Source organism: Barbus barbus, assembly GCF_936440315.1.
Source record: "Barbus barbus genome assembly, chromosome: 29".
Classification (NCBI taxonomy): domain Eukaryota; kingdom Metazoa; phylum Chordata; class Actinopteri; order Cypriniformes; family Cyprinidae; genus Barbus; species Barbus barbus.
Window position 1 is genome coordinate 20,088,612 of NC_136757.1, and position 20,729 is coordinate 20,109,340.

The 20,729-nt window shown below is 38.0% G+C and overlaps 1 protein-coding gene across 4 annotated transcripts in view; it reads left to right on the top strand.

The window, feature by feature from the left end:
• The first annotated feature begins 266 nt into the window (after positions 1–266).
• Positions 267–20,729, top strand: part of LOC306849717 (metalloprotease TIKI2-like) — a 60,227-nt gene continuing 39,764 nt past the window's right edge. For 2 of the 4 annotated variants that reach the window (XM_079384972.1, XM_079384974.1), the window contains exons 1-2: positions 267–677; positions 3,490–4,059. In XM_079384972.1, the coding sequence (XP_079241098.1) occupies positions 567–677; positions 3,490–4,059 (681 nt within the window). In that variant the 5' untranslated portion in view covers positions 267–566. The remainder of the gene's footprint in view (positions 678–3,489; positions 4,060–20,729) is intronic. The other 2 variants (XM_079384973.1, XM_079384975.1) reach the window with 2 other exon arrangements.

The window sequence follows — 20,729 nt, forward strand, 5'->3', positions numbered from 1 at the left end:
ATTATACAGAGCTACTAAACATTATAGCACTACAGATCTCAGTTTTACAGTAAATTTAACCGTTTTTTTTTTTACAAAGTCTTTGATTCATCTAATTAAAAGTCATTATCCATCTAATGGCCAGTGTATTTTTTCAGTGATCAATGTAGACCAGTGCTCTGTTCCATGACCGTCAAAATGTTAAACTCTCGTCCTCCGAAAGAACCTGTTCTCCCCTCCTCTTAACAAGCAGAGGGGGAAACATTCAAGGCGTTCACGTTCTCTGCGCAGTTAAACTGGAAACTTGAGGGGCGCAGCGTAGCAGCTGGGCAGCTGGAGAGAGTGAGAGAGAGCGAAAGAGAGAAAGAGAGAGAGAGACGAGAGACAACGCGAATCCCTTTGAAAGTCTGGGGCAGGAGAATGGCGGAGGGGCAGAATGCTATCCTTTCGAGACGGCAAATGTGAGCCCACAATCATCACCGGTGGAAAACATTTTATTTGTGCAGTGAAACCAGGAACGACTTTTAAACAACAGAGGTAACGGAGCTGAGGGAAGCGTGAGGTGTCCTGTGCCCTCTCATCTCGAAATGAACTGTCACTCGGGACTACGATGGTTGGTAACTTTATTCGCTTTCTTTCAAGTGGGCTCACCCCGGGACACGCACCAGAGCGCGCGGAAATGTGACAAGCCCGTCTCGGTGAGTTTGTCTAGTGCGCACTTAGTGAAGTTGCTTCGCGCGCACTGCACGCACCTTTGCATAAACTCGTAAATGGCATGTCATCAAGATCTATCGTGCATGATATTATTATAGGAGATCGGTTCGCTGTCTGATCTTCTCCGCTGCTGATGCGGGCTATTTTAAAGAGTTGCTTTTATTACCAACAACTGAAATAATTCAATTAAAAATTTGTGAGTCGAAATCATAGAATGGTTGTAATGTTTGATAAAAGTTCAGTTTAACTTTTAGTTTTTAGTTGGATAAAATTAAAGGAAAAAAGGTTAAAATGAAAAAGGTAAACATTTTATCTGCACGATCTTTTTCCTCAAACTACAATTTATTCTAAACATAACTCTATCTGGCCACTAAAATACGTATCCATTTTGCAACAAATTCAAACTTTTTAAAAACGGCTATTTTAAAATTAAACATGAACTACTTTTGCTGTGAGTTTCAGTGGCGTTTTCGTTTCTCATTTAATTATTCTGCTTGATCTTGTTCTTCATATCATTAACAATACAAGTATAGAGCTAATAGCCTAGTAATAATGTAAATCTTAATAGACATTAGACATTTTATAGTGACATTATATTTGCTGCAAAGACAAATATTTTAATATAATGATTTTATTTGTTGCATTTCAGTAATCAATTGGGTCATGACGGAATATCTATTTTAAAACAACAGTTATTTAGGTGGCGTCCAGCCAGCCGCGTGTCACTTCTTGTCATGCAATCATAGAAATCTGGGCCAGAAAAATGACTTTTTGTGCCAAGCGAAATACTGCTAAAGTCTTGCCAGTGCCGTGCCAGTTTATGTGTCAAAGGAAAAAGGGGGAAGCCCCACGGGTGAATAGACTTCAAATGCATTTATATGGAAAAAAATTCACTGACCCCCATAAACTGATCAAGTTTCATTGAGACGAGAACTGTTAAAGTAGTTATCGAGCATATTTACTTCATTATGATTTGGCAAGTGCGCGAGGCTGTTTAACGCAATTAATGCCTCTCTTTCATCTGAGCCATAAAGTTTGTGGAAGAGAGGATTCATCATCGGTCATACATTATATTCCATCAAACATCGACTATCCCAAGTTTTAAATGCTGGTTCTTCACCCATTCAACACAGCGTTTGTGTATTTTAGGCAGAAATGCAGTCTTTGTTAAATAAAAGACGAAATTTAAACGCATTATGCACGCAAACGTTGTACCTTTCTATTTATTTTGACAATTAATGTTTATCTTTTCCTGGAGATTTATAACATTAATGGTCCCATTGTCCAGGACATGACCTGTGCATTCTTAATGTTATTCATAATGCGCGAGTACTGCGAGGCCTGTTTTTGGTTAAGAAATTACTCCATAAAACAGAGCAGAGGGTCTGTGAATGTGACCTGCTCATACAGAATATATTGCTTTAGTGTATAAGCTTCTCTCCAGTAAAGCTGGTCAGTGTTCGAGCCATTTCCACAGGTGTCCAAATACAATATGAAGACATGAGCAGTCGCGAACACGTGGCCATTTCAGACGTTAAGAGCTAAAAAAAAACCTAAATATAAATGAATAAATAACTGCAGTTTGTCGATGCACATTAAAATCAACAATAAATAAGAATGTTCGATTAAAAAAATAATCATTTTAAAACGCTAGTATTAATACGTGCCAAGTTCTTAAAAATGCTATCTTATCTTTGTATTAGCTATGTTGGTTTCATATTCTTGATACGCATAATGCCATTTTTAGAAAAATATATCTATTTTGATTTTATGAGCCTAAAATGTTACGTGATGTGACACTTTGTGAAGTCCTTATTTTCAAAATCGTTATTTTCGAAAAGTTTTCAAATGTATTTTAAGGTAATTATATACCCAAGTACATACAAATGTGTATATACATACACGCACACACACACATCATGAAATAAAGGTATCCTCTCTCTTATTCACATGACAGCAAAATGATATTCTGCATGTTACATGTTACCTGACAAAAATATTAAAATGACATTAATTCAAAAGTAATCAGAGGAGTTGTATTCGAATAATTTCTGTATGAACAGCATTTCTTAATGCAAGCAAACATAAGATATCTGGGGGGAAAAATAGACAAACATCACTTGCAATTCTTTCTACTCTCATTAACATCAGCTCTGACTCGTGATTAATAAACTCTCAACTGCTCTTTCCTGATCTGAGGTGGTTGAACAATTCATTAAATTTAAAGGTTGACCGTTTAAGAGTGAGTTGTTCATTGAAGGTTACATTTTACAAGGGCACAGCTATTGACAGCCTCAGCAACTAGTAAATACTTTAAAGTTTCAGAGGGTGCAGAACAGCAGAGGTTTGCAGCGCTGCAGAGTGCAAAGGCCCTTTTTACGAGGAGAGGCACACTGTAAAATAAGAACCCCAGTTAAACATTTCCACCACAGATTTAATACGCCAGCTCTATCAGTGCACTGGCATGAACCGACTCCTCTGTGACACAGCTACTATACGGTGCTTTTTCCCTTCGGTTTGACTTTGAATAAGGAAAAAGTTAATGCATATGAATGCTTGTGACCTGTGGAATTCAGTTTGAGATTGTTATATCAGTGTCTAACACTTCATTAGTCTGTTTTATGCAGTTGAAAACATAGATTATGATTTCTTATGATAATAAAATTGAAATTGACCAAATATATAAGCTAATCTTCTCAATATGAAGTTATTTCAGTTGTAACACTGATGTATTTCTTCCAGTCTGATGTTTGACCCTTTGACCCTAAAATCTCCTCTTCGTTTTTCCTTATCAAGCAGAAAGATATGAACTCCTTCCTGTGGACCGTGAAACGGCCTCCTCCTTACGCTCCGTCCTATCTGTTTGGGACAATCCATGTCCCGTACACTCGAGTTTGGGACTACATCCCCGAGAGCTCGAAACGGGCCTTCCAGAGCAGCACCAATGTTTTCTTTGAACTAGATCTCACAGATCCCTTAACCATCTCAAAACTCACTAGCTGCCAGCTTCTGCCCAACGGAGAAAACCTCCAGACGCTTCTGCCGCGTGATCTCTACCGCCGACTCAAGCGCCACCTGGACTACGTCAAACACATGATGCCATTCTGGATGACGGCAGACCAGCGTGGCCAGGGACTTTATGCCGACTACCTCTTCAACGCCATCGCAGGGAACTGGGAACGCAAGAGGCCTGTATGGGTGATGCTGATGGTGAACTCGCTGACGGAAGCAGATGTGCGGTCGCGGGGAACTCCGGTGCTCGACCTGTTCTTGGCGCAGGAAGCCGAGCGTCTCGGAAAGCAGACAGGTGCTGTGGAGAGGGTGGAGGAACAGTGCCATCCCCTGAATGGACTGAACTTCTCACAGGTCAGTGAGCAGGCATCCTGACAGAGAGTCCTGTGTGTGTGTTTTGGCAAGGGTGCATGGGAGATCCAGTGATTAAATAAAAGGTGTTGTTATGGATTAAGTGATTATGAATATCAACAGACAAACAGAGCAGGTAGGAAATGAGACAAAAGTCTGAAACAAAGTCTGGATTTAAATCAGAGGGGGAGGGAGAGCAGCTGTCAGGCTGATAGATTGGTGTGGAAATCAATGCTGAATAAAATTTATGAGGTATAGAGGGAGAAAAGAGGATGACTGTCGGCCTGTGGGGTCGCGCTGTCATCTGACACGTCTTGATTATCCTATCGCTGCCTGTCGAATGTAACATTAGATTGAAAGATGGACAAACTAACCTAATTGGTTGATGATATGCAGGTGGAGGGTATCCAGCTTTTATTTCTGCACTGAAAAAGGAGTGGCTAAAAGATATGTATAGAGTGGAGGAGTTATATTAAACAGGCAGAGTGTTTTGTTCCTTGAGTGCTATACTCTTTTACATAAAATTACATAAAATATTTTACATAAAATGTATGCATTACATTTCATATACGGAATATATGTATAAACATAAATGTTTTAAAAATTATTAAATGTATGTATATGAATATGTATATGATATATATATATAGTTTTTGAAATGTATTACATGTGAAATGTGTGTGTGTATATGTGTGATTTTAAAAAATATGTAAACCTAACCTCATTTTATATGATTTTTAAAATGCTAAATTATATAATTTAGTTTTTGTAGTTATGAACAGGTTAAAAGATTAAATTCTATAACATTTTTTATTATATATTATACACACACATACACTATTAAATAAATATTAAATAAATTAAATAGATATAATTATCAAAATTATATTATAAATACAAAGGTAATTTTTATTTTAAATATATATATATATATATATATATATATATATATATATATATATATATATATATATATATAAATAATACAATACATATTTGAAAAAATATATATATTGTTCTGGGCTAACTGAAGTCTCATAAGACCGCAGTCTCATAACAACACAAGCTCAATATACTGCTTACCACCACAAAACCTGCATCGATGGCAGCAACACAGACATGAATGCTCATACTGCAACTGAATCTGTGAGCCGGGGCCCCTGTGTGACAGGCAACAGGGCTCCTGTGCTAATTTGAGAGGGTACAGGGGCAACGTAACCTCTCCACTTTCATCAGCACCTCCTAACTATGCTGTCAAAAAAGAACATCCCTGTAAGGAGTCGTGGGAAATGTGGACCCAACGCAAGGTGACAGCTCTCTCATCTTTAATCTGGGAGAGGTCAAAACACCACTCTCATTCCCAGGCTGACAAAGTCAAAATATCTCTTTTTTTTATGTAGCAGCAAAATAATATTTTCAGACAGAGAATGGGTTTTAGATAGAATTACAGTTTGGATATTTATTGCATCAAATATTTCTTTGAGTACGAGTTTATTTTTCACTGCATTGCGTTCATATGCTAAATGTCACCAGAATGGGCAGAACAGATGGAGTTAGGCACTGCAATATGAACTGTTACAAAGTACTCTTAATGATTCTAGAAGTCTCTGCTTTAGAGTCTGGCGAAGGCTCAGCCAGCGATCCATTTTAATCACAGGGCTAATCAGCAAGCTTTTGAACATCTGAATTTCCTACAGCTTTCCGCACGAAAATAGTCCCAGAAGAAGTAAAGAGCATGAAATGAAAATGACAGGCAAATGATTATGCTGTATTAGAATCTGAAGGATAATTTAAGCGCTGTACTCTCCTGGAACGCTCAAGCAGGAGTGAGGTCAGACGGCAAGATCATGCGTGGAGGCAAGAAGGAAGGGGTTGGATGATGTGTAGGCTGTGGTGTCGCTGTGAGGCTTAATCTGAAACATGAGCCACGGGATTGTGAGAGATCAGAGTTGGGAACACTTCCAAATGCCTCTAGTCGGTGTATTAATCGTTCCCAATAAAAGTGACTGCCTACGATATCCTAAAACTTGCAGCGCTCTCTTTCTCGGGCTTTCGTGGTGTGAATCATCAGTTGTCGCTGGCATCTCCACACCAGGATTTTTGTCAGCCGCCCTGGCCTTCACCTTGGGTTAAAGCAGTTAGCCTGACCTTTTCCTCTCTGTTCGCCAAGAGCTCAGGAAGTGCTTTGAGCTCAAAAGGTGCTACAGAAAAACAGGCCCCCATCTCAGTGCTGATAAGGTTCCTCGGAGGATAATGGGGTGCAATGCCTGGAGGATAGAGCGGTTTGCCTGGCCTGGCACAGATCCATGTCTGGCTCTCGGATGGAGTGCAGGGGGAAGTTGAGGAGCATTAGGGAGGGTTTGGCTTTCTCCTTGAAGCAGGAGTGGTGAGTTTCAAAGGCCGCGAGGAGCGCATGGTTCATCTCCAGCTCTGCAAACGTGGATGAACATGGACAGCTGGGTATGATAGGAAGCAACACACGTTTGCTTAAAGCTTAAAGTGTGCAGAATGCACCATGCGATACCAGTACCAGGTGTCTGGGGATGAAGGGCAAGTTGTTTATCTCTGGTTTTGTGAGAAAAGCTCCCGTGATGCATCAGTAGTCTGAATGCCTCATGTCTATGCTAAAGCAGGGTACGCAAGCATTCATCTTGGGGTCCCACTGTTGCAAGAATTTGAACATTGGGGGAGGAGACGAAAAATGTACAAGAGCATCATATATACACCACCCTCCTCTGGGCTGAGGTCAAAGGTCGCAGCCTTGCTGACGATGTAGACAACCTCATGGATACAAGAGTCTCTGTGTGATACTGGCTAGCAAACCAGGAAAGTCACAAGGCTATTTTAGGCTCTGTGTAAGGAGTGAAAACCCCACTGCAAACTCAAACTCAGACTAACAGAATAAAGTTGCTGGAACTCACACTTTATCAGAAGCCACATCTGTTTTCAGCTGTGAAGAAGTGCTGAAGTGTTGATGGACCTTAGAGGGATAGAGTCTGTTAAAATGGGATGATCAGAACTATATAGGTCAAATACAGCAGAAATATTTGTACACTCACTGTGTAGTTGTCATGAGCTCTTCGTCATATTGTTATACAGCAATTAGTTCCAGTCCACTAATTTGTTTGTATCACTCTGCTTCTCTGTGTTTGCTACAGAGAATTCAAACTGTATTAACTACAGTATTTTTGTTGGCAGAGAGAAAATAAACCATACTGTATAACCAGCCATATTGTGAATGAAATGTCAGTTACTTTATATTATTTGTTAACAACTTCTTGTTCATAAGTTTGGGGTCAGTAAGATTTTTTATAATACTTATACTGAGCAAGGACTTATTAAATTGATCAAAAGTGACAGTGAAGACATTTACAATGTTCTAAATTTTTTTTATTTCAAATAAATGAATTCTTTTGAACTGTCCATTCAGAAAAATCTGAAAAAAAAAAAAGATCTATCACGGTTTCAGCCAAAATATTAAAATATAAAAGCAGCACGTTTTGAATTGTTTTGTTTTTTTATAATTAGACATATATTGAATATATTTAAAATATATTTAAATAATTATAAATTACATTTATTCCTTTATTAGAATATATTCAAATAGAATAGTTCTTATAAATTGTACTAATATTTCTGCATTTTTAAACATAATCACAGCCTTGCTTAGCATAAAAACTTCTTTCAAACTACTGTAGCAACTTACAGAACATCGCAAGCAAACGACTGAATCACATGTATGCTTATTGTTTAATTAGAAATGTTATTAGGAATGATACCTTGATGGAAAAAGTGTGGAAAATTTCCATCATACATTTGGCAAATGTCTCAGCTGGCTTGTGTTCAAAACAGTTCATCATCATTATTCAGCTACAAATATTTACTCAGCACTCCATGCTGTAACCATCTGATGGACCTCAGATAAATAATGCATATTTAAATGATAGAATTAAGGAGAATCGGACTTTTGCCGCATTTAAATATTTACATTCCCGGTCTCATGTGTAAGAACTGGGCGCTATGATCCGCTGGCATGAGCAACAGCGTGATGGAAAAAGCAGCCACCTCTGTGCTCCTGCTGGATAACCTCCTAGCCCAAAATATTCTCTATACTTTTCTCTGTCCCTTTTTTTTTTGCTCTCATCCTCTTTGTGGAGGCTCTGTGACACTCTACCTGCAGAATGGAATATGAGTGTCAGCATGCAATGGAATTAGAATGACAGGGGAGTTAGAATAATATGGGAATGAGAACACATGAGCTTCGGTCTGGTGGAAGCAAAGATGTTATCATCAAATTCTTTCCTCATTGTTTCAAGATGGTATTGGAGCTTGGTGTTTTCATGTGGCTGATTGGATTATGTTTTAAGCATGTCTTTAAATACTACCCAAGATTCTGGCACTCTCTATTTCATAAATGCTTCTGACTCAGGAATGACCTCGGTTTGTATATCCACGACTTCATTTTCTCAATTACCCATCATGCTGTTAAAGAAATGCAATTTCCATTTGGAGGATGTCCACTAGGGGACTTAAGCCTTCAATGATATCAAGAGCAAATGTGCGTAAAAGTAGCACCGGAGCCAAATCAGGCGATCTGCGGGGTCCGTGAGCACACACGCGGCAGTCAAACCGCTGGCCTAATTACTTAATTGGCCTTTCTAATGACTAAATTGCCCCCTGCTGTCCAGAACCACTTAGACAATTATGTATTGGCCTAAAAAGAAAGCTTGTTCTGGAATTCACTGAAGTGGAATGTTTACTTTCATCAAATGGGAGGTATTTACCTACATCAAAGTGCCATCTTACCCAGAGCATGGCGCACACATAGCGAGGAAGCAGTTCTCTGCAGGACCAACTCTCTGTCTGTGCTGAGGGTGTGGCCTTCCTCGCAGAGGAAATTATCCATGCAGTACACACTGAGGTTTGTGCCCCACAAACATCCTGTCAAGTTTAAAATAGAAGTAGATACAGTTAATAAGTGTAATGAATTTTGACTCAACAGCAAAAGATGTGTCTGAGGATGTACACTACCATTCCAAAGTTAAGTTGGTTATATATAAAAAAAAAGGTTTTTTGAAAGAAGTCTCTTATGTTCACCAAGGGTGCATTTATTTGATTAAAAACACAGTAAAAACAGTAATATTGTGAAATATTATTGCCTTTCAAAATAACTGGTTTCTATTTTAATATATTTTAAAATGTCATTTATTCCAGTACTTGTGTCTTTAGTCACGTGATGCTTCAGAAATCATTGTAATATGCAGATTTGGTGCTTAAGAAACATTTATTATTAATGTTGAAAACAGCTTAATATTTTTGTAGAAACATGATACATTTTGTGAAAACGCAGAAAATCTAACCTGATCCGAATTTTTTTATGACGGACGAAATTTTCAGAGGCAGTGTGTAAAAATGATTGACACAACGTGAGGTCGTATTTATTTTTTAACTCAGTGTGCAATAACCTTTAGGCTTTGCTTGACAGGGTTAGATGAACATGCTCCTCCCAAACCTTCATTTAAAGCTCCATATAAATGTCTTAACATACAGAAACTGAGGCTGATTTTGTGCATGCAAGTTGCTGTTAACAGTGAGTGGTCCCTGGTGCTTCCTATTGTTAGTGATTCATGAAACATCTCAATGACTGAATGAATGGTCTGTCTCGTTAAGTCTGTTGTGCTACAGTATTCCAGCCCTAATGAATTCTGCACATTGGGGATAGATCGTGCTCGAGCAGCTATGAGCTCCCAGCAGCTGGGAATGCACAAGACAGAGTGCTATTCCACACAGCTGTGATCCCAGCGCCAAGATCCAGCTTTCTTTTCCTTTCTCTTCATCTTCTTCACTGCATTCCTTCTTTGAGAATGGAACAGTCATTTCATCTTTGCTTTCATGGTGTCACGTCACGCGAAAGGTCGCCCACCGGCTGTCTTACCTATCAACGAGAACAAGGTCTAAAACGGTAAAAAACACACACATACACACAGATACAAGCAATGGGTGAGTTACATCGGATAACACACAACAAACACTCTTCAGACAGTCAACCGATAAAGAGGTTTTCAGAGTGTTCCCTCTTCATAGGAAAGATTCTGTGGCGACTGACCACAAACATGGCACCCTTTCAGAAATATGAGGAGACTTTCCAGCATTGCTTTTGTTAATGGAACAAAGAACAGAGACTGAAATGAGACTGAAATATATTTGTCATGTGCACACTCAAACTAGTTGTGTGGTCAATTTCATCACCTTTAAAAGTGCATAATTATAAGATACTGCCTTTAAATAAGAAAGTGAATTTTACATATAAGGTTTGGGACAAGTAAGTTTTTTTCTTTAAGAAATGAATATTTGTTTTCAGAAAGGAAAATTGTGATTAATGTGATAAGAAATGAGCACAAAATCAACATATTAAGAAACGATCCTCTGACACTGAAAACTTGAGCACTAACTGCTGAAAATTCAGCATTGCCAACACAGAAATAAATTACATTTTAAAATTTATTAAAACAGAATTCAATTAAATAGTTAGGTAACACTTTATTTTAGGGTGTCTTAACTAGTTGCTTATTAGCATGCATGTTACTAGAATATTAGCCATTTGTTAGTAGTAATTAAGCACATATTAATGCCTTATTCTACATGACCTCTTTCTACATCCCTAATTCTACCCACTACCTAAATTTAACAACTACCTTATTAACTATTAATAAGCAGCAAATTAGGAATTTATTGAGGGAAAAGTCGTAGTTAATAGTGAATAAGCGTTCCCTATTCTAAAGTGTTACCAATAGGTATAATATTTCAAAATATAACTCTTTTTACTGTATTTTTAATAAACCTTGCTGATTGGCATAAGAAGAAAAAAAAACATCTTACTATCATTTAAAAGTTTAGGGAAGGGTAGGTATGCGCACGTATGTCTGTCTATACAGTATATGTCTATATTTATCTTACTAATTTAATTAATGCTACATGGGCATGGGGAAGCAATGTGCCACTAATATTTTGTCTTAAAGGGATAGTTCACCCAAAAAAAATTATTTCATTAATTACTTACCCTCATGTCGTTCCACACACCTTAAGACCTTTGTTCATCTTCAGAACACAAATTAAGATATTTTTTGATGAAATCTGAGAGCTTTCTTACCCTGAATAGACAGCAATGCAAGTACCACGTTCAAGGTCCGGAGAGGTATAAGGACATTGTTCAGTTGTGTTGCTGTCTATACAGGGTCAGAAAGCTCTCGGATTTCATCAAAAATATCTTAATTTGTGTTCCATAGTTGAACAAAGTAATTAATTTATAATTAGTAATTCATAACAGAATTTTTATTTTTGGGTGAACTATCCCTTTAACACATTTCAACCTCTTTCAATCAAATCTTAATGGATAAAATCAAGTCTTGCGTTACATTATTCAACATTGAATACTCGGTCTCATTGAATAATCTGTAACATTACAGTTAAATGTATTGTGAACACTGTTTCATGATAATCCAGAAACCTTTCATGCTAGGTTACAGTGGATCCAGGGGTCTTTTTCTGCATCTTGTCAGGTCCATAGCACACATGGACAGCCTCTCGATGACCTCTGCTCTAATACGATCCATACTCTCCCTAAACACACCTCTGGGTCCTGCCCGCACATGCCCGCACAAAGCCCATGAGTCAAGTAAAGATGGGAATATGGCTACTTTTGTGACCCCTGAACAAGCAGGCACGTGCATGTAGAGGAAGAATCATTGCCCTAATCACAACATTCATGATCCTCTTAGACAGTTTTGCACTATAAAGCTTTAGTCAGACTACTATTGTTTGAACAGATGCTGCTATCCACTGGCTAAAACACAGTTCTCTTCTTCTTTTATAATTTCTACCTCCGCCTCAGACAAAGTTTTCATAGCTCGCCCCCGCCGGGTTAGGACTGATGTGAAAAACGCCCGCTGGATCGCTTGAAATGCGGCTCCTCTCATAAAGTTTTACAGGCGTGCAAATAAATCCTCTGATTCCCTGTCAACCTCTTCCCTTCAAAACTGGTTTCCCTTCACTTTGTCACCGTAACCTCTGTGGTCTCGGAGTCCGAACAAGCCCTCATCATCAGCGCCTGAGGGATAAAGACAGGCTTCAGTGACATTAACAAGGTCTCATACTCAGTTACACAGTTATCGCTATTCTGCTCTTGAGAAAGGCATCATGGGAAAGATTGTACATCCCTCCATCCATTTTTTCTTTTGAGATCAGACAAATTCAGTCCCAATTCATCAATAAATGAGGGGTGTAAAACAGTGCTCACTGTTTGTGGCTGTTAGAGAGTGGATTATATAGCTACATGTGGAGCCAAGTACATCTACAACACTTGTTTATGGCATTTGGAGGGCTTTTTTTCCCAGTCCTTCTAAGACGACAGCAGATAGGTCCAGATTAGCACACGATTAGGTTTCTGCACTGCGCTAATACTGGTTTAGTGCCAGTGACATCACGGGGGAGAGGCTGACATGTATCCATTACTAACAGTTCATCACCCAGTCTTGTTTTATCCCCACTCCTTTATTCTTAAATATTCTTAACCCATCTCTGCTCTCACTCTCAACTCTTCACAGCCTTCATTCAGTGCTCATAATGCTCTTTACAAAGCATAAAAATGAAAGTTTACCAAAAAAGACAATTCTGTCCTGATTTACTGACCCTGTAGTGTCCTTTCAAACCCATAAGATTGACTGTCTGTCTGCGTGGAACATAGAAGTGGTTATCAAGCAAAATGTACAAGTGTCTCTTTTCCCTACACTGACAGTGAGCATAATAAATACTGTATTTTATTAAAAGTGTCAATAAATGCTTGCACTGAAATACATAATGAAATGGGACAATTAAAAAAAGAAACAAATAGCATTAAGGCAGGTGAAAATAACTAATAGTTATCACTTTACTTACCTAGTTGATTGATTACATTGATAATTGCAAAAAAAATTTTGTATTACAAGCTTTCTAAAATGTTAGGTTTAAATAGGCAAATGAGGCATTATTTAATGAAATATGAATTTTTCACAATTTTTGGGGGAATAAAATGTTGTATATAATCAAGCAAATTATATATAAAAAAAATCCCTCTGTAAAAACCTTCAGGATATAGACGGGAATAAAGATGTAAAGTTTGGTGTGTGTAAGTGCTACTGAAGTGGAGATATATGGCTCAATGAGAAAACTCATTTTGAGAAAAATATTAAAAAATATGTATTGTAATTGAAATCTATTGACACAAATAGATAAGGTGCTATAAAAGAAACACTTAACAGTGTCTTTTGGATGTTTTCTTTCCACTAATCTGAAAAAAATACTTTATGAAAAACCAAAAAGCCCAGAATCTCAAATTTGACAGGTGCATGAAAAAACTGTTTTTTTACAGTGTCTCCCCTTAAAATTACATTTTTGGCCATTGATTCACATTTAAAAGTAAAACAAAATAATATATATATATTAGTTGCTTTTAATGAAGGATTTATTTTTATTAGTTTGGCACTGATCCCTTTTCAATTTCTCTGTGTGGACAAAAAGTAATTTTGACATACTGCTAAACGTTTCGTATGAAAGTGATATGGGTTTAGAAAGATATGAGGGTAAATAAATGGTGCCAGAATTTTGGGTGAACTATCCATTAATGTCATTGCTAAAAGTTGTTAGGTCTGTCTTTGGTTGATAATTTCCTTTGCTTACATTCCTTACAGTACACAAAACTGTCCAACCTTCAGGCTGTCCTGGAGTTAAATACTTCTACCCCATTTTTATAATCTTTTTTTTTTTTTTTTTTTTCAGAAACCATATTCTGTTGATTCACCCTACAGAGAGATTCTGGTTAGCCACTTAGTGTTGCATTGTTTAAGTCAGTTGTGAGTTGGGACATGGTGTTTGTCTGCTACCCTGGTTGTCTGCTGGTTGAACTTTCAGCATTTGGATGTTCTTGTTTCACGTATGTAAAAACAGACTGATTGAAAGAAAAGATCTTTCGCCTTTTTCCCTATTTGTGGCCAAGAAAAGAGATGTTTTGGCGTATCGTTCCTCTCATCTTCCCTGTTTTTCCTCCGCCTCAGATCTCGCTCAATTTCACCTGCCATTGAATGTTCCGATTCCTGTTCTCCACCTCTCTTCTTTCTCAGCTTTCCCTCTGCACTCCCACTGGAACAGCTTATATGTAATATCAAACACATGGCAACGTTTATAGAAGGCAAATGAGTTGAGAAATCAAATTTGCTTAACGATTCCAGCTCTGGTTCTTCAGGAAACGGTTACCATGGGAGATGATGATGGGCATCTGAAATTACACCCTCCAGACAGAGAGAGAGAGAAAAAGTGAGAGAAATATCTCAGGTTTTCAGGTTCAAAGTAGTAAAGGACACACGTCTGAAAGTTTTTTTGGGGCCTGATGTGCTCTGTGGCGAAACCGGAGCTGAAAAAAACAGCGTTGTTATTCTTAACTAAAACTATTTTAAAAATTGCTGATTAAAATAAAATAAAATGTATTAGATGAAAAACGTATTAGAAATATGCCAAGTAAGTTTAAGCTGAAAAACTAAAATGAATGCATTAAAACTAACTGAAATAAAAAATAAAGCTAAATATAAATAGAAAAAAAGAACTTTTGAAAATTAAAAGCAAACTCAATATTGAACAAATAAAAACATATAGTACATAAAATAATACTAAAGAAGAAAGAAAAAAGAAAGAAGGAAAAAAGAAAAAAAGAACAATAAAACCCAGTAAGAACCTCAGAGGAAAAATTCCTTAATACACCATCATTTTATAAATACAGTTTAATTGTGTTTATAACTTGTAAAAGGGCATTTGAGGCAAAGGCAGCAATGAATGTAAATGAGGAAAAACAAAGATTGGGAACAGGGATATAATATGGTACCATCTCACATTCTGCTGCGAGCTGGATACCGAGAAAGAGAGAGAGAGGCCGGGGTTCGGGTGGGAGTGAACACGCAGGCCTATTCAGATAGCATAGTTTGGCTTGGCAGCGAAAAGCCTGTGTGTAAGCAGTCTGGGTAATTGGTTTCTGATGCCCCTGTCAGTTTTCAGCCAGACCACCTGCCCAAGGGAGGAGGTAGAGAGAGAAAAAGAGACTTGCACTACAGCATCTCTATCCCACCCATCAAGCTCTTAACCCCCCCTGACTTTCCAAAACGCCGTACTCAGCCCCCACTGCAACACTGGATCATTCACGGGACCCATGTACAGTGTATTTGATTTTGATGATGGTCAGATGGGCATCACAGTACGAGAACAGCTCTGGTGAGGCTTGGTCGTCCCTCGAGCAGGGTGCCAGCGGATATGTGTACCACAAGGCAACATTACAGAACCTCTAATGTGAAAAATATGGCTTCAGGCACTCCGTGCCAGAGAGCGCTTTTCTATGGCTAGCCATGATATTCGATCGACATGCATTAGGAAATCCTTTCATTTTCAAGTGCATAAATCACGCTCTCTGTTCCGGCTCTCACAGGTAACAGCCATAACAGCTATTTCTCAATGTTTTAAGCAAAGAAAAAAAAAGAAGACTTTATCTGCCATGTCTGAGCGGCAACAGCGCTCAAAGCACCGTTCCAGAGAGACAGATCGCTGTCGGTGTGCCCGAAAGCTAAGGGAGATGGAGAAAATAGATGTGTGAGAGAAAGATTGTGTGTATAACGGACACCTTCCAGACGTAGCTCAGCTATTATGGTGGCCAACTCAAGCACATGGCTGTGGTGTGAATGGCTTTTTAATGCCTGCTAACAGCAGTGGTATTTAGCACAGTGGCGAACTGGAGATGGGGAGAGAGTGTCGACAGAGCGGGGACGGGTCTTTCCAGCCATCCCTGACTGAGCCGAACACGTCAGCTTTCCTTAGTGTCCACTAATCCTGAATATTACCACCATCTATGCTTGCTGGATTCGGTTAGAACTACATGTAAATGTGGCCAAAAATGACTTGAAAGGCTCAAAAACATCTTGGAGTGGTTCAACTAATGGTATAATATGTTTTTGCTGGAATAATGCAGAGAGGAATTAGCTGAGAGTTTAAAACACGGGTGTGGAGATGTATTAGGACATTGTTATGATTCCAGGGAGTGTGTTATTAGTGCGCCACGTTTGCCCACCAGCTGAAGCAATTACGTATTTTATGGCTTTTCAGTCCAAGATTTACATATTTCAACACCTTTGACTCCAGCCCTGAGATGACCTCAGTGTCTCTATAACTTTGAAAGGCAGTTATACCGCTCGGCACACACAAATGTTTACTGTGTTTGTATATATGTATGCTTAAGACGCTTTCGGTGTCAGCTGGTCTGTGTACAGCCACAACCTGTAGCTTCAGTTGTAAATTCCCCAACAAATTCCTAAAAACAGGTCAAAAGAGGGTGAAACAGGTCACTACATACAGAATAAGACTGAATACACTTTGGAGAGAAGTTAAAGGAATGTTCTAAGTTCAAAATAAGTAAAGCTCTATTAACAGCATCTGTCTATAACAGAAAATAATTTGGACTCGTCTCTTAGTTTCTAAACATCACTTTTAAGTAATGCACTCACAATGGAAGTTGAAGGTGCAAGGTTTTGCGCCATGATGAATTATACAAATGCAATATTTCACAGGGATAGCCACAAGACAAACATTATGTCTGCCAGTGTGTAAAATTTAATACCTTTAAGGGATAGTTCACCCAAAATTATGTCATCTTTACTCAACCTCATGTCATTCCAAACCTGTATTTCTTTCCTCTGCTGAACACAAAGAAAAATATTTTGAAGAATGTTGATAACCAGTTTCAGTTCCCATTGACTTCCATTGTATTTTTTGTCTATAAAATGGAAATCAATGGGAATCAAAACTGTTTAGTCACCAACATTCTTCAAAATATATTTTGTGTTCCAAGAAGTAGGAATGCCGTACAGGTTTGGAATGACATGAGTATGAGTAAAAAATGACAGAATTTTGGTTGAACTACCCCTTTAATTAATAATATGCACTGTTAGAAAATGTATAGGTGTACCTTTTTAGAGTCAGATTTTGAGCCAGTGACAAACTGTTGTACAATTAAAGTTTAAAAGCTTTGCACATATTAATCATTACTGTTAACAAGGAGAGATGTATTCAAATGTTTTTTTTCTGCAGCTATGATAGCTTGTTTTATTGTATTTTAGTACAATTTAGTAGTATTTTAAACCCAAAATGTTCCTTTAAATGACACTTATAAAATGGATAGGTAACAGCTGTAAAATCTCATTGGATGAGCCACGTAGATGTAAATTAGCCAAAAGAACACTTGTGACAGCACATCAGGTGAATGCCATATCAATGTAGCAAATTGTCAACAGCCTGTAGTTAAGATAATGAATGATATTACTTGGTGTAAAACTTGATTCTTTTAATTACTACAATCAAAGAACTAAAAAAAATTATTCAACACACATGCCTATTAATATTGATGTTGTGGCTATTTTATGAGGTATTCTTAAAAGGTTACAAAGTATTCTTTTCTAATCAAGTTTACATCTACATTTATGCATTGCATAATATAAGCAAACTTATTTTCAAGATACACACTTTATCAATTCATGCATTCCCTGGGAATCAAACCAATGACCCATGGCGTCGCTTAATTTTATTTGTTAAGGCACAGCATTTCTCTGTTCAGTAGGCACAACTAACTAAGAAAGGGGTTAAAATGTGAGAAAGATTTAAAATGAAATCTATCTATCAGGGGACTTCTGTGCATGTGTGTGCATTCTCTTCCATAATGCCTTTACCAGCCAAATGCGGACCCCCTCCCACCTTGTCTTCTTCAGGAGCCATGACTCCGCTGTGTAGAGGTCGAGTGTGACAGCACTCCGTATATTGCGAGAAAAGCACACAGGAGCTTGTTAACTTACTGAGCCACATGGCCCCCTGCCGCTCACTCTGTTTGGAGTGCCATCCGTCTCGGGGGTGAACGAGCCCCAGTACGGTGTTACAGAGCAGAGACGTTTTCCCCCACCCTTAGAGCTGTCCACGGTGAAACAGCCATCCATCAACCTGTAGAATACAGGCCTGCAGGGGCCCCTCTCAAACCTGCCACGGGTCCAGGCCAAACTCAGGAGGAAACATCCCTCTCCAAACAAGCCCTTCAAGAGGCACCCTGCCCCTCAGGAGAGAGACAAAGAGGCATGAAAGAGATGCAAGGAGTCATTTGAAACATATTATCCATAGAGGAAAAGTAGGAGCTAATGGTTTTCCTCTGAGCGGGAAAGGGAAAGAGAGATGGTTAGAGCAAGAGAGAAAGAGCACCTTTAGTAGACACTTTGCATCCAAAGAAAACGCTCCTGCCTTTTTGTTTATTGTGGTAATAACACATTTAATGTGGTGATAGACAACATCAGTACATTTGATTCTGTCTGCATTGAGACTCTGTCATTATTGGCTGTGTGTGTGTGATCTGGGTCGGTTTTAAGGCTGATGTTACTATGACTCACAGGGATCTTTTGGTTTAGTTTTAAGTCTCAGACCTCAAACACAAATAAATACTGATTATTAGCTCCAGTCCCTTAGGATTTTGTTCCAAAGAGTGAAAATAAAACAGGGATGCCCTGATATTAAATGTATTGCTGATGCAATAAGTCAATAATTATTTCCAATAGTTATTTCCTTTATTTCCTGATAACAGATGAATAGCCAATATTAAAATTCTGTAGTAATTTGTATATTTAAAAAAAATTTTTTTAAATAATTTTAAATGCTATGTGAGTTTCTGCATCATAATATTGCATTATAAAGTATTAAAAATACATATTTTAATTTTGAGATTAAATAATAAATTTAAGAATGTAAATTGTATGAGATTAAAAAATAGATTTAAAAATTATTGTTTTAAATATTAAAATGAAGTGAGTGTCAGATGACGGTTAAGGTACTCTAAATTAGAAAAACACTAGGGGAAAAGAGCATGCACAATTAACCCATATTAAACATATAATATAAGTTAGTAAGTAAATAAATAAAAATTTTAACCTATAATATATAGGTTTATAAATACATTTTAATATATATATATATATATATATATATATATATATATATATATATATATATAATACAACAAAGAGGTGCTTTGTGAAATAAGGGTATGAGAAAAGAAAATGATACTGTATTATATTCTCCCTTTTAGTATGACTTTCCCATAATCCTCCTCGCTCACTCTCTGTCTGTGTATTGGAGAGGAGTTGAGGGAAAAGGTTTTCTGAAAGTGGATCCAAACTGCCTACTAATCAGGATGCCAAGCCTAACAGGAACTGACAGCCTTACAGAATGTCTGTATATGTGTGTTTTGAAATGGCAGGCTGCCCCGTCAAATCTCCATTTGTTTTTTTCCACAAAAGCAAGCAGCCCACATATTTACACTGACAAACCACTGTTTGGACTGGTGATCCGCGTGTATCTATTGGCTCATTATCCACAGTAGATACTTCAAGCTGTATCGTATTGTGGGAATAGATAACCTCCACTTCTACATGGGAAAACGGCTTTGAGTCCAGCACTGACATACATTACACATGCTCTGATTCCAAACCCCCCGATTCACTTTCACTCACGGATGAGAAGCAGATGAGAGCGGGTGAAAATGGCGAGAGAAAGGAAGAGAGAGATAAAGGTAGGGAGGTCAGAGCAAGGTTTGGGAAACAGACAGTCACCCCCAGATGAAAGGAATCCACAATCCCCTTCAATGATAACCATGTGTTCCGGACCCTTCTCTGGTCGGAGAAAGAAACATCAGTCCTGACCAAAACCAAGTAAGCTGCCTAACTAGACAGCATTTCCAGACATCATAGGCAATTGTTGCTCTGCTAGCATGTTAATATCTGCTATAGTATCCACTTATTATTACAAATGTATATTTTACTTATAGATATGTCATATATACTTGTGTGTTACTTTTGTGTTTTAGATACTCTGTCTTGTTTTGCGATAAGTGTCTTATCGTGTCCTGAAGTGTGAACCTTGACAAGTATTTGGATACCCAGTAAATTCTAAGCTGTGCAAATGATAAATGTATCAATGTGACTTGATGCTTCTGATACGAAGGCTGTTGCAAAAGGCAAGCAGCCTAACAACATTGCCTTCTAAAATATTTTAAAATACAACCAAACCAGCACAATATCTCAGCTAAGCTTTACTGTGTACTGTATATCCCAACCGTTTGATCTAGTTCTGTATTGTATATGTGTTCTATATGTGTGGGTTCTGTTACCACACTGGGTAAAGATGTTTTGAGTTTGTTTAAATGGATAGAGATGTAATGTTTAAATGTTCTCTGAAAATGGTGTTCAAGGCTTCCTTTGAAGCTGTGCTTTGACTCATGGGCCCTGTCAGACTGCCCACAAACTGGACTTAATTATGTGTGTGTTGTGTCTGTCTTATTGACACCTATAATATCCCCTGTAGGCGTCAGCAGTGTTTGCGTCTGGTGTGACCTGAAATAACTTAAAGAGCCCATCTTCCCTACTCAGGGATTCTGGTTGCACACTGTTTATGGGGCGAACAATTCCCTGTCTGTAATCTATGTGGAAAGGCCTTGAAAATGAAGCATTTCCTCACACAGCCAAGAGTATGAGTGTGTGTCTGTTTGCGGTGAACAGAGTGCTTATTTTTGCTGAAAC